The sequence below is a fragment of the Crocodylus porosus genome, unplaced genomic scaffold (genome assembly GCF_001723895.1).
Source record: "Crocodylus porosus isolate Cpor-Errol unplaced genomic scaffold, CroPor_comp1, whole genome shotgun sequence".
In the NCBI taxonomy this organism is placed as follows: domain Eukaryota; kingdom Metazoa; phylum Chordata; order Crocodylia; family Crocodylidae; genus Crocodylus; species Crocodylus porosus.
The window spans coordinates 95494040-95509853 of NW_017728918.1; the positions used below are offsets into that span (position 1 = coordinate 95494040).

The following is a 15814-nucleotide window of genomic DNA, read 5'->3' on the forward strand; positions in this document are numbered from 1 at the left end:
TTGACTTTGTCTCAAATCCACTATGATTTCTGGGTTTTTATTACATACCTTACAGTAATACATTTAAGTAAGTTAAACCAAAACTAACTAAATAAGCTTTAATGTATTAATACCATTCTGTTCATAAGTGCTTAACTGATCATTTCTAAATTCAACTCATGGAAGGGACTCTAAAACAAATCCAACTGACTGTTACCCACTCCAGTGGTATTTCTGATGCTGTTTCTGTTGAGAAACGCAAACATACATTTTTAAAAACTCTACTCTAGATTTCCATTCCACTATAAAAGCCTACCTACCTGTGCACCGAGGAAGCATTTTTTTTGTTACAGTTGATGAAGTTCCAGCTATGCAGTTTTTGTCAGATTGCCAATGTTAAAGACAAATAAATGGCATCTGTCCAGCTAGTATGATCCAAAGACATTTTTCTTTTTATTCTGATCTCTCTTACTGGGGGTGGAGTTGACTCTTTTTTTTTTTTAAATTAGAATATCTACTGAAATATCTAAGATTTTAAATGCAAAGCATCCATTACCTCCCCAGAGGAGCTAACCACGTAGTGCAGATCAGGGTGCGAGGACCAAGGTAACATCAGTTTCTCTCACTCACGGAACTACTGTGTGCATGGTGTATCCCTGGCTTGTGTCAAGAGCAGCGATTCTCAGTCACAGTGCTGTGCAACCCTGATTTACAGGATGAACCCTGAGACATCAAATACAAATTCAAAGCATCAAGAATATTCCAACCTGTTGTAGTCTTTTTGAATTCTTTGCAACAGAAAAAGTTCTCTATTATTTTTCTGTAGTCAAAAAATGAGTGAAAGCTGGAGAGCTGGCGGTTTCCAAGGATGCCCTGAGTCTAAAAAAGTTGAGAACCACTATGCTAGAGCAATGTCAGGGTTCCATTTAACTTGTGCAACATCCAGGGTTGAAATGGCAGCTGGGACCTGGCACCACACAGGCATGTCCCTACCCATGCTTCATTTCTTTCCGCCATGCCCTTCAGTTCTTTCACAATTCCTATGTTGTATATTTCCATTAAGGAATAGAAAGCAAGTTACTTAGCCCCTATGCACATCCTCACCTTTGGCAAGCACGTGCTACAGCTCTTCAAGTTTGGAAACCTTTTGCTTTAGCAGTACCTGTAGGACATGCTGCTGAGTCCTGTTCCTTTTTATGCTTTGCACTAAGGTCAGTTCATGCTTCCCATCAGCTCTCTCACCTGCAAAGTCTTAACTCACAATTTCAAGGAGAAAAGGAAGTGGGGTGGAACATGACTATAGATAGCGATGAGACATCTCAAAGAATTCCAGTTACTAGAAAGGCATCCAGATTGTAGCCGTACTGGTCTAAAGGAAAAGGCAATCAGGACTCCTAGTCGAGATAATATATCTTTTATTAGACCGACAAGATTTTTGCAAAAAAATTTTGTTAATTGCAAGCTTTCAGGCACAAACACCCTTCATCAGGCATTGGAGAAAAGATTGTAAAACTTCTTCTGGGTAGAAATGAAAGTTCATATTTCACAGGATTTCACAGAGTGAAATCTTTGAAATTGACTCCTCTGTGAAATCCTATGAAATAAGTCCTCCCAACATTATGATAGTTTATTGTATGCTTGGTTTTAGCGTTTGATGTCTATTTAAACCAGTGGTTCTTGACCTTTTTCTGACTTGAGGTACCCCTTAGAAAGTACCAGCTCTCAGATTTCACTCACTTTTTGACTACAGAAAAACAACAGAGCAATTCTTCTGTTGCAAAAAACACAAAGACCAAGATATAAAGGCAAAATGTTTTAACACTCTGGATTTCTATTGGATATCTCTGTGTTTATCTTGGGAATCATACCTTTTACATCTATCAGTTCTAAAACTGTGTGGCATCCCACTGTACCCTAAAGGATCTCAAAGCATCAATACCCTGGTACAGAATCACCAGTTTAAACCAGATGAATGTGAGGTCATTTAAGGTTTTTTTTTTTTGTTTCCCACTCAACTTTTATCATGTATTCATTCTTCCACAGTTAACTGAAAAGTAATCACCACAACTAACTTCTTCCCAGAGCTGCCGAATATCCTGCCTTTCCTATCAGCAGTCCAAAGATAGCAAATAAGGTTGCTTACAGATGTGAAAAACAAACAAAACAAAGAACCAGTGCTTTACTTTCAGTTCAGTGTGCCCCTAAGCTGAGCACAAGATGCCCAGAAGCAGCATCACGTAGTTTGGCCCAGCTCACCCAAAGTCTGTATAGATTAGGTGCTTCAGTGGGGCTTCCTGGCGCTTTTATCAAACAGCTGATTGAAACAGCTATTAAAGTGCCAAAAAGGCCCACTGAAGCACACGATCATACAGACACTGGGGAAATCATACAGACACTGGGGAACTGGGTCAAACCAACGTGCTTCCTCCTCTGCTAAAGCTCTGAGGTTTTTTTTCCATGTCTGTCAGCAGCCTAAACTGCTATGGGAGAAAAACAATACTGTGAATAAGTCAGAGTTTTGTGATTATATTGGTAACCATGTTAAGCCTTTTTGGTATGAACTCCTAGGCAGAAAAGCAAGTAACACAGAATTCAGTGTCCAAAAGAACTTCACAATGAACTGTAATGAAATGTCTTGTATAAGGGAAACAGATTAACCAGAAATACAAACTGGGCTTTCAACTGATACAACTAACAAGCTTACAAGCAAGGTCAGATACTAAATAAAAGGGATAAAGCAGAGTAAAGGGACTCCAAAAATCCCAATCGGGATGGGGAAAATTTCCCCAACACAGGATCTGAGGAAGACAGCCCTGGGTCATCTTAAACTTTAGGATTTAACAAACACACATCTAAGAGCTGATGGGGTGTTCTCAGGGTAGGAGTAACATGGAAACACAAAACTATAGCACATAGTGCTGTTGGCAAAAGCACAGCCTGGGAAAACTGCTGCAACTCACACAGGACAACCTGAAGCAATGCAAGTTACATCAAGGGCCTCTGGGATCAGAAGACTTTAACCGAAGCTTAAAGCCACCAGAGCCTACCCTTTCCCCTGGGCTGAAGAGAGTGAGCTGTGCCTTTTGGAGGCACAACATAGAATCTCACTCATAAACTCTTATACCTGCTGTACTTTAAACCATCACATCTGTTATTGAAAACCGAGTTCCAAATAAAGTGGTTCCCAGTATTTCTAATCTCCATCATGAAAATTTTGATAACATAACCAATGCAAACAGATTGGAGATAAGATGCGTTTAACTGCTTTTAGAGCCGTAACCAAAAGATGAAAAAGAATGAATATAGGCAGAAGAGCCTTCAACAAGTAATAATTCCACATTGAAAGAGCAAACTATCCATCTTCCTCTACCTCACATGGAAAAGACAATTAAGAATGGGCCACAAAATAATTATGTGTTGTCTTGTAAGTCACTTGCGTAGAAATGTACAGGCTGAGGAGAAAAAAAATATTTTACAGCCAGTAAAAATTTTATAGGCAATAAACTTGGCAACTTGTCTCATTCTCCTTTTTCCACCAAGCTGGCTCTGAAGAGAGAGAAATTACGCTAAATTCCTGATCCAGCAAAGACATATGCACACACTTGCTTTTCTCCGGTGACTGCTTTGTGTAAAAGTCTTTACGAGTCTGAGGCTCAAAAACCTTTAAACCACCAATCCTTTCTGGAAGTCAACATCTATAAGCAGTGTTTATGTCAATAGTCCAGTCTATTGTTCAATACTCAGTTTGAAGGCATAAAAGGATTACTCACCGATCAATCACAATTTCTTTCTGTCTTAGCAACCCTTCTTTGATTTTCATTAGAGATTCCCAATTGGGTAAATCCTGATATCCTGTGGCTGGGTAACCTTGACGAGAAGAGCCAGTCAAAACCTGAACAAAAAATAAATTATTTAATTAGTTCTAAAGAACGGTAAGAATACAGAACTTTCTCTGTTCTATAAATGTTACGGGATCTATTCTTTCTGAAATATAAGACTTTCTTGTATACAAATCTGCAGCATGATCAATTTTCCTTTAAGTAAAACAATCAGGCAGATAGTAAAGTTAAGAAAGTGAACTTTCTTATCAAATCTTGTTTGTTTTTTTTTAAAGGCATTTTACATATCTCTGAAAACACAGATGAAGGGAAAAAGCCACTCAGAGGTCAAGTACAATGGCGTTAAAGGAAATACTACAATGCACTGGATATATATTTCATTAACTTCATCTGTCTTTGAGCAATATACAACAGACTGATAACAAAACTGCTGCTGTCTTCAAATACCAGTTCTTCAACATAGTTCCTTTCACTCACTGGATTTTACATGAAATAGACTACATGAAAAATAATACAACCTCTATCAACATAATGTGCACTTAAAAGAATAGAAATGGGATTCAGTTCTGGCTAAATTTCAGGGCCAAATTCTAAAAAGATTTTAAGAATTAAAAATGACACAAACAACACATTTTCAAGTCTCCATGTATTTTCAACAAGGCTAGACTATAAAAATCACATTATTAACTGTATGAAATCATATTTCAGCAATTTTGATTGAGGTTCTAAGAAAACCTCTTTTATTTGTAGTATTGTAAAAAGTGTCAGTATTTTCATCTATTTTTCTCACAAAGGGCATGAACACTACACAATTTCCACATATATAGTGTAAGGCTTCCTTTTCACTTCCAGTATAGAATGTGTAAAAAGTATCAATAATTACAAACCTTTTTTTAACTTAAAAAGAAATTGGTATTTTAAAAGTTTAATCTTACACAATTATAGAAAACCTTTATCAATTTGAAGGCTTTCTAAGATAAACTGTATTAATTTGCACGTTGCATAGATATCTATAGTTCTGATTTTTGGATGACTAAAAGTTGGTCATAAACCGTTCATTAAAATTATGTTTAATTTTGCTGATGGATGAACATTGCATGACTAGTATAGAAAACACTCAAGAAGCTATTTTTATAGGATTAGTATGTTAAAACTTCCATATTTTGGCAGCGTTGGAGTGATGTAGCCATGACGTTCCAGGAATTGCAGCCAATGATTTTTTTCGACTAACTGCAATGTTGAGATAAATTTAGAAAAGCTTTTAAATACAAGGCAAGGCTTTCAAAAGCTTGCCTGACTTTATTGCAATCGTGTATTGCACTAACATCACAAAAATCCCTGCCTTTTAAAAACTTCCATAAACAGGCAACAATGTCTTCATCAACACATTTTCAGCTAAGTAAAACTGTCTGTCATCTCTTTCAAAAATTCTCTCATGCATCTGAATTTTAAGTTCCTGGGGAGACTGAAGGATTTTATAGACTTACAATCTCCTCTGGTACTTCATTTAAACATTTAATATTTTTTTATTTACTTAAACAGGACTTTTTCAAACTGACACTCACTAACGAGTCCCAATTTAAAACCTGAATGGACCATCTCTGTATGTCTTCAAGACATGCCATGCATCTGATTTTGGCATCGGATCTTGGAGTGAAGTTTAAAAGTAGCAAGTAAAATCCACCAACCATGACAATAATAAATAAGGCCAAAAAGGCCTTATCTTTAGGGGGGCAATCAGAACATCAAGCACAAGACCATGCTAGCTTCAGCTCAAGGAGAAGTTCTAGTGAGAAGCACTATTGCATTTACTCGATTCTAAGATGAAGTTTCCCCCTCCCCCCACTTAACATGGGGGGGTACCCTTGTTTTAGAATCGAGGGTGGGGAGCACATGGCTGCTATGGCTCAGGCTCCAGCTCTTACCTGGCTCAGGGCTATAGCTACAGCTGCTGCCTCCCTCCCCCCCACCTCTGCACCCCACCTTCGGTGGGACAGGCAGGGGGATAAGCAAAAATGGTATTCAAAAGGACAAAACTGTAAAAAAGCACAATAAAAACATTCCTTCTATCAAAACACTCCACACCACCTGCCTCCCCACTGCCTGCCCCCCTGCAGCAGTGGAAGGAGGGACGAATTAAAGATGACCCTCCAATATTCAGTTTCTACATGTGGAAAATTATAACAAATTTATAAATTTTCCATGTATAGAATCTAACTATTGGGAGGTTACCTGAAATTTAGGGTTATCTAAGATTTGAGTAAATACAGCATCAACAGGACACTAAAGTTCTGGCTCCTACTCTTAAAAGAGTCCAGAAGATTGGGAGAACTGAACATTTTGCATTTAAATACCTTACTTTACTCTTGGTTTTTGTCATTTACTTCTAGCAGACGAAAAAAACATTAATAAAAGTGCTTTCCCCCCACATTTTTAACTGAATGCCAATTTCTATCCAACAGCAGCTTGATGCAGATCACAAATAGAAATAAATTAATAGTCTAGTAAAGGGATGGCAATGTTTTTGGGCAGAATGCCAAAAACACCTGCAACCTTGACTTGTAAGATGTACATGTGCCAGGGAGATGGCAGGGGAGTCATAAAGGGCCTGAATTTTGTTGTAGCAGAGCAGCCCTGTCCTCCCCTCCCTGAGGTGAGCATGCCAAGCAAAATGCCTTTGCATGCCATGCTCTGGAATGCACGCTGGGGGTTGCCTAGCACACAAGAACTACAATTTACACTTCATTATGTTAGAAAGTTGCAAAAATTTACAAATCTAAATAAATGCATGTTAAGTTAAATAACTGATTAAATATGACTAGTGCATCTCTTGGTTAAGAATTTAAGTACCACCAAATTTTACATAAATATTTTATATAGTTGCAAATCTAGATTTCTTAACTATTACCAGCCACTCACCTGGAGTACTGTGTCCAATTTTGGGCCATGAACTTCAGGAAGGATGTGGACAGCTTGGAAAAAAGCGCAGAGGGGAGTGACAAAAATGAAGCCTGGGAAGCATGACTTACAGGCTGAAAGACTTAGGGTTATTTAGTCTGGAGAAGAAAAGACTGAGGGAAATTTGATAAAAGTCTTCAGATATCTGAAGGGTGATTATGGATGGAGATAGAATGTAACCCCAGGGGACAAGACTAGGCGTAATAGACCAAAGCAGAAGAAATTCAGTTTAGAGATTAAGAGAAACTGTCTGATTGAAGGTAGTCAAGCACTGGAACAGGCTACACAGAAAAGTGGAATTTCCATCCCTGGAAATTTTCAAAAGCAGGTTAGGCAGATGCTTGGCTGGGATGGTTTATAGTCAGGGACGATTCTGTTTTGAGTAGGGGGTCAGGATTAGATGACCTTGTGGGGTACCATCCAGCCCTAATATCCAAAGATCCTATGAACCAGAAGTGGGTATGAAGGGGAAAAAAAAAAATCAGGTCTTCCTTTATGAAAAACTAAGGACTAATACAGAACAATAACAACAACTAGAGGACTAATACTGGGGAATTCAACCACCTTTGATTTAAATCAATCTACCCCACACAAATCCATCCCACACATGTGTATCCACGTGTGCACCAGCACTGACAAAATGATATTTGGAAGGTGTCTGAAAGAAGTTTTCTGAGTGAATACCTTAAATCTCATCAATTATTCATGACAACTTGTTCCATGTTAGTCTTGCAAGACTTGGTATTAGCATGTGTAGTATCTGGCAAGTAAAAATTATCACATTTCTGTTCATGAAGAACATTCCTTTAAGTTCTGTCATATAACATTTCCCTTCAGCAAAAGGAACAATTCACCCCTACACAAAAAATTAAATCTAAAGAAGAATCTTTGTATATGGCTTTGATGCTATGGTCTAAATATAAAATAATCTGGTTTCCCTATTAAGATACTTAGTTATTCTAATTATAGACACTGACTTTGGTAAATTCTTTAGGTTTCCTCCTTACAATTCCCTGCAATTACAATGTATGAGGATTGCTTATGCTTAGTATTAATTTAGTATTACTTTTACTAAGTAATACCAACCTGATAATGAAACTAACTTGACGACTGTATAGCTGTATCGTTAAAACATTATGAAAGATAGCATGCATGCTCCCTTTAGAAAAACCACACAGCTTCAGAATTTTGAGGACATGGATACTATCAATCTAAACCCCAATTTAGTTTCTGGAGCTCACAAAAACTCAGATTCAGTGTCACTTCTTTCCCTGTTCTTCGTTTTCCTATGTAGCTGCAGATAAGGTGCACCAACATGAAATCACTGCTATGAGAATCTATTTTGTACAGCCAAGCAGACCAGTGCCTTAGAATGTCTATCCTAACAGCAAGAAACTTTGTCACATGCTAAAATCATTGAGTGGTGCCCCATTTTTTGGCCTTTGCCAGTTCGCCCATTGTACCACTATTTGTCCTTCTATTCCCTACTGGGTATTGGGCTAGAATTAGAAAGCCAGAGAAACAGCCTTCAATCTAAGCAGAGAAGATACTCTCCCTTGTTATCTTTCCATGCCTCTTAGAGCCAAGGATTCATTTATTACATTACTCAGAAACATTGATCTGAGATGCTGAATCAGTGTCCTGTGCAGTACCTAACTATGCATTTGCCAATTCCCATTCACAGCTCTAACCATACACTGGAACATCCAATAAGTAAGCTAATACAGTAACTGTCTGGGACAACAAAAATCCAGTCAATAAGGTCTTGAAGAAGACGACAGGATGTAAATAAGTTAACATCTCCAGAAAAAGTCAAATCTCCCCATGCTTGAGATACAGCTCAGTTCTATGATACAAGAGTAGAATCCTGCTTTCCTAGAGGTAATTCCTCCCTCCCTTGTCCAGAATAGCCAATCTTCTATGGTCCTTCCCTTGAGCACCTGAGTAGAAGGAAAGGAAAGCTGAACTCAGGTAGATCCTTTTCCACCAGAGACGGAGCAGGGTGCTTCCATATTCTGTCACAGGATGGCGGGCACTAGCATCAAAGGACTTAGCAGCCATCCGCTGGTTTGAACTGAGCCCTACAAATAACAACAGGCATGACACATGACACCCATCCACCTCTAACTGCTAACTTCTCTTCCGTAAGAGACCTAAAACCAAGACTTTGGGCAATCATTGCCAAGGGTTTTACACTTTTTCAAGGATTATGAGGGTATCAACCTGATTCAAACATTACATTCTGCTTTTGTAAGATTCCCTCTGTAGTTTCAACAGGCAAAGTTATTCTTCAGCTGCTAAAACAAAGGGCAATGTATAAACAAAGAATCTAAATAAATATAACCCATCTCATTGCTTGACAAGGGTAAGTTTTGGCTCTTATGCTAACCAATGAGAATGAACTTTCATTAGAAAAGTTACTAAAATGGATAGGGGGGAGAGATTAAAGACTATTACTGACATGTGAAATAGTCTTGAATATTATTTGAAAGCCTCTGCTCTAGATACTTTTTTGAAGCATTATTTCAAAACCAGTTGATCACTTAAATCCAATGCAAAAACAGTTAACAATCAGATGGATATGCAACAAAACAAAAAATATCTATTTGCGTTATAAACTGACTGTGCAACCTATGTCACTGAAATACCAATGACACTTGAAAGTATGAGACAGAATAAACTTTGGAAAGTTTATTTAAACATATGATAAGTGATTTGCCAAATAGTTGCTACACAATGGGTTCCAAAATACACATCAACAGTAAGTACATAAAACTTATGTGACAGACAAACCTACTTTGTTTTGCTTTTTTTAGAAGATTTTTATAATATAGACAATCTTTAGAGTTCACTATGATTTTCTGGTAGATATATCAAAAGCAAGTGTTTTGGTGGTCATTTCAAATAGACAAATTATTTTTCCATTCCTTGTATCCAAGTGCTATAAATACTTTCTGAATAGTGCTCAAAATAACAAAGACACACTTCATTCATTGACAACACATGGTGCTGAATACTCCCAACAAGTTTCCAAATAGCTTGAATTGTGTGGTAACACCACACAGGTGGTCCAATTACATGAGAACTTTTTGTCCTCTAAAGCCAGTAAATCAAGGACTGGGAACAGAATTCATTTTTAGAAGTCACACATAATACACAAGCAACACTCCCCACTCCAGCAACCACTACCCCGAAAAATTACAAAAGATCTTAGTCTAACACCTGAAGCGTTCTTTTGCAACTGCTCTAGAAAACACAACTATTTTTGCTGGCTGGCACCTCTTCCAAGCGTATTTAGCTTAGATTGAAAACATCTGTTCAGCTGAAACCAACCCCTTCACACAGTGCAGTCCAAACTAACTTGTTTTTTTGACTTTCAGGACCTGGCAAACTGTCAAGTCACTGCTGAGACACAGATAGTTGCTTTAAGTCTTTGTTGTACTAGCTTATATGCAAATATTTATTGCTGGGACACACATTGCTGACTGATATCATCATGTTTCCCAACAGTGGGAAAAGAATTTCTCTCTTGACTAGAGGATACTAGCATTTGAATATATTTTTACCAAAATGTATTTAGGATATGCTGATATCCAAAACTTCCTCCTGCTTTTTCCTTAAAGCAGTCATCCCTCCACCCCCGACATAAGCCATTCTAATTAGAGTGCCCCCCCTCACCCTGAAGCATGTGTATAGACACCCTCAGCATCTGTGCAGAAGGATAAACCATCAATAATATATTTTGTATTCTTTACTAGGTGGCAACTAAATATTAAGAAAAAGGATTTTCTTCCAGAAATAATCTTTCCTTAAAATTATTAAAACTGCATATCAACTTCTATCTTACAACAGTGAAAATTCCAACAGCCCTATTCCAACAGAACTATTACTCACAAGTGACAGGAAGCTAAAAATTATATTAAGTCAGGAGTGTCAAAAGTATAGCCCTCAGAGCTGCTGTATCCAGCCTGCCCAGCTTCTGATGGACCACTGGAAGTTGTGCACAGGGGAGGAGGGAAGGGGCCTGCCACTCAGTCCAGGGCCCTTGAACCCCAGTGTACAGCAGCCAGAGGGTCAATGAGGGCTGGCACAGCCCAGGATGTCCTCCAGTCACTTAGTGTCCCATGGCAGACACAGAGCCAGAATTGTCACTGCTGCATGCTCTGGGCTGGAGCCGCTACCCCAGCATGAAACACACGTGTCAATGGCAGCAGCTCCAGCTCTGGTATGGGGCATGCACTGGGATCTGGAGTCATTGTCTCGTGGACTGGCCAGGAGTTGGAGTCACTGCTGCCACAGCCACCCCATGCCCTGGGCTGGATCTGGCCTCCAAGGAGCCCGATCTTCCAGATCCAGCTGAGGGCAGGAGGTAAGTTTGATAACCTTGGTTGAAATGAACAAATACATCTGGCGAACTGTTTGCAGCTTCATGAAATTAAAGAAACCCAGAAAACACTTCATACAGATTCTACATAATCAGTCACAAAAGGACTAAATAAACTCCTGCCCCCACAGGAGGGCACAGGTCATAGAACAAGCCAGGAAGCTCTGCTAACTGCACAGATTCAACCGTTTTTTCCTCTCCTGGGTAAGGAGGAAGTTTGAGATTTTGAGGGGCCATGGATTAGTGCTGTAGCTGCCAAGAGAAAAGAGGAAGAAAAGAACAAACCCTCCTCTCCCTCCCCTAACACTGTTTCCCAGATTTCAATCCATTTAGCCTGAGGATCACAAAGTGAAACTGCTTCTTAATTCAAACCCCTGTGAAGCAAAGATAAAGGGAGTCTCAAAAAAGTTCAGTGGCTTACCAAAGGTCACACAAAGCCAGCAGGAGAACCAGGAACAGAACAAAACAGGTGACTTGTGGCACCTGTATTCCAGCCACCTGCTTCATTATAGTCTGCACTGCTGCCACGTGAACAGGAGTGCTGCCACTCAGCAACAGGCAGTGGGTAAAACTCTTAAAACAGCAAAATCTCAATGTTACAAAAAAACCAGCTGCTTTTGCAAATCTTACTTATTCCGAGTCAGATTTTGTTCTTGATCATAACCGTGCAACCCTACCTCCAACTCAAAAGCATCTAATAGGGCTCTGCAGGAACTGGAATTAAGCCTTTCTTAACATCCTTATTAATGGATAAGACACAGGAATCATAAAAAAAATTTGGAAATTATGTTACAAATTAGGAGTAACTGTGACATACAAAGGTCCTAGAGAGATTAGAAACACCACCAGAAGATAATGAAACCATATACTTTGGATGGAAACAGTTAAATATGCTTCAAACCATCATGTAAGGCAATTAGTATGAGAAAACAATTAACTGTCTGATTTGCTGTCCACTGGCAAGTGTTCAGCAGCATATTCTGACTAGAAAAAAAAATGAATGCAACTGTGGTCAGAAAATACAGTATCAGACTATGGAGAAGATAGCTCTAGTGTAAACCCTCTTTATATGGCTCTGGTTTAAGCTCTCTTGGAATACTGCATTCAATTTTCATAGATTTCATAGACATTAGGGCTGGAAGGGACCTCGGAAGATCATCGAGTCCAGCCCCCTGCCTGAGGGGCAGGAAGTCAGCTGGGGTCTTAAGATCCCAGCAAGATAAGCATCCGATTTACTCTTGAAGGTGTTCAATGTAGGTGCTCAAACCACCTCCGATGGCAGGCTATTTCAGACCTTGGGGGCTCGGACGTAATATTATCAAAAATATAATGACACACTAGATTGAATTCAGGGAAATGCAACAATAGTGACCAGAGAGATGCAGGGACTGATTTATGAGAAAAAGATCAGAAGAGCTAACTACACAGTGCACAATTTGAAGAAACATGATATCAGTCTGAAAATATGTCTAAGGATGGAGAGTAATCATTTACATAATGTACAGCATATGGTAACTAAGGGTCATAACTGAGGAAATACACAGTTTGGATTAAAAAATTACGGAAAAAAGTTTGAAACAAAAAAAACATTGGTGACAAAAATTTCCCAAAAAGAATTAGGGGAAGTCCCATGGCTTAGAAGTTTCCCGCACAAAAACACTGGAAAAGAGAGGGTACAACGTGTGCCCTGGCAGAGATGTGGTCATAGTAACGTAACAGTTTCTTCCTTCTCACTACAGTATATAATTTCACATGAGGTCAAGTAATATAACAGTATAATTTAAGGTAGAATTTACCCCTCTATGTCTACAGGAGGACCAACCATGCATAGCGTATAACATACTCACAATTAAATTAATAAAGGTTCCACCTTAAATACACCTGGACGATATCCATACCATACACATGCCACACAAGGGACTTCTGAAGAACAAAAGGCCAGAATGACAGTTGCACTAATTGGTATCCCAATTCCCAGAAATCTAAGTTAGCACTGACTGGAATACTGAAGTTAGCAAAAAAGAACCCCACTCAAGAGTGTTTTCCTCCCGGTTTTAACGTTCCTTTGCTTTCGTTACTATTCCTGTACATGCGTCTTAGAGAATTTACGATATTATTGAGAAAGCAACATAAATATTGTTTAGATATTTCTCTCCTCTTTTAGCTACTTATTTCAGTTTCTGTTTAGATATAGTAGTGATAAAGCACAGCTATGCTTTATAAGGTGGGTCCAGTTTGTTGCATTAAATGGACCTCCACTAATGCATTCCATTGTGTAATATTTTTATTGAAATTGTATTAAACAATCTTTACAAGAACCAGCTACCATATATGGTAAAGAGAATTATCATCTTGGTTTTTATGAGTCAATTATTGACAGAATAAAAGCTCTCAATAAGAAAAGAATGAAAAGTTAAACAGTTTATACAGTAGTGTGCTGCACTTTGAAAGCATTTTTCCTCCAGATTAAATGCAAGGGGGTGTGAACTGGAACCACACATCATGCATGAGATGAGATAACATCTTTTTTTACTTGAGGCCAGTGACAGTTGGGTCCATTTATGCCCCAGAAACACTTAACCCTGTGTCACATGGGTTAGTGTAATTTGTCCTCTTTCCTATTATCAGAGTCTCTTTTGTGATAAAGCCCAAAAGTCCAATCAAGACCGTGTCCCCACTTAGTCAGAAAGATGAGATAGTTACTGCCTACAATTTAATTAAGTGCAAAGCACAAAAAATGATCATAAACAAGCAACAGGATTGGAGGAGGAAGGAAAGATAAGGATAAAAATAATCAGATCAGTTATGTAGCCTAGGCATAGACTCGCACAATGGGAAACTTCAATGGTAAAACTCCCATTAATTATAATGGATCAAGACCAGATCCTATATAATTCCAAAGCTTTCAGTAATACCAGTTTATGCAAAGGTCCCTAAGCTAAGTAGGTGGCTGCTAAAATGTAGATAACAACAGCAAAACCAGGTCCTGAGAAGGAAGAGTATATACAGACTGGCTGAGGGAAGGTGGCCCAGGAGAAAAAAATAAAGATAGTTGAGTCCCAAGGTGAGAAATGGGAAGTTGAAATTGGCATCACTGGAGGAAGGGAGACACGGTAACAAAACAAAATAGATAAGAAGCAGAATTATGTACTTCTCATTAAAGTCTCTTGCAAAACTTGAAAAAACTAGGCACGAAAAACTGGGCATTTGGGAATGTTTTTAACAAACTAAAGCAACTGGTGCAAAAGGGCAGCAATTGCATTTTGTACTGAATGGGAACTTGAACATGGTAGTAAAACATGGAGAAACTAATGTTAGGAAGTTTGGGGTTGAGAGATTTTTGCTTTATTTTTACCAGGATTTCAAAAAACTTGTTAATAAGACTCATTTCAATTTCAACATGCTAGGATATCAATCACATATAACTATCTTTCATCTGACACAGAAAGGAATATTTCTGATTTCCTAGAAACATTTCAGAAAATTGATTTGCATAATAATGACTGCAATTCACTACTGACATTCAGCATTCTGGATCTCCTGAATTTTCAAAACAGTTGTATTATGGCTTTGCTTTGTTATTGTATAGAAATCCCAGCTCCCTTGTGCAAGACACTTAGAAACATAAGAGGGCAGTCCTAGCCTCAGAAGGCTTATACTGGTAAGTAATCTATTTGCTCAGAATCTGTCCAGTCACTTGAATAGTCTCATTTTACACAAACCCCATCTCTGTGTCAAGAAGCCAGCACAAAAACCTACACAAAGAAGTGAAAAATATTATTGGGCACTGTATGACTCATGAGAACATCCTTCTCTCTCTACTTCAACAGCAGCACTGATTAACTTATCCACACAAATTATCTTAAACTAAAATGAAAAAAAAAGCATAAAAATGCATTCCTGAACCTTGCAAAAATGATAACACACTGTCAGGGGTACCTCGCTCATGGACAAAGAGTACTGTCTTGTTTGTGGTATGCCAATTACTCAGTTTTGCTCCACAAGTTTCCCATCTCTGCCCCTTCTCAGCAAGCACACTCTGATGTGAAAGAGGCATTCCCAAAGCTGAAAGCCAGATTATGCGACTCCCCCTACATATCTAGCCATTAGCGTTAAAATTATAACACTCACAAAGCAACAGAAATGCCATTCCTTAAACTCTGTACCAACACCAATATTTTGTGTAAAAAACTGCTTCCATTTACATTCTGGCAAACCTTACAAACACAAATCACTTGTAGGTGCCATTTAATATATGCTATTAAGAGCAACAGTGCCTGGAATTTTCCATTGATAACAAGCAGGTCTTTCCTAAGTATAGAAGCACTTGTTTTATAAAGTGTTCATATTATCTTCCCATTACATTTAAATTCAAACGTTCTTGACTGTAACATTCAGGAGACAAATGGGAGCCCACTACAATACTGGCTGAGTTCCTCTTCCTTCTTTGAAGCTTTCTGCAATACACCACAGCTAAGTTGTTAAAATGATTTCTTCAATTTATTATTCTAAACTGGAATTCAGTCTGACAGAAGTGTGTAAATAGTTTTTTAATTTAAAAAAAGCTAACATTGATATAAAATTAAGATTGAAAACTTATGCACCAAAAATTCAGGAAATAATTATTGAACCACCATTATTACTTATCTATGTT

At 38.3% G+C, this 15814-nt stretch overlaps 1 protein-coding gene across 1 annotated transcript in view; it reads right to left on the reverse strand.

Annotated features, from left to right (window-relative positions):
- The window catches only part of CEP85L (centrosomal protein 85 like), a 190147-nt gene that overhangs the window by 50811 nt on the left and 123522 nt on the right, over positions 1 to 15814 (reverse strand). Inside the window, exon 4 of the mRNA XM_019538196.1 lies at positions 3750 to 3871. Within this exon, the coding sequence (XP_019393741.1) occupies positions 3750 to 3871 (122 nt within the window). The remainder of the gene's footprint in view (positions 1 to 3749; positions 3872 to 15814) is intronic.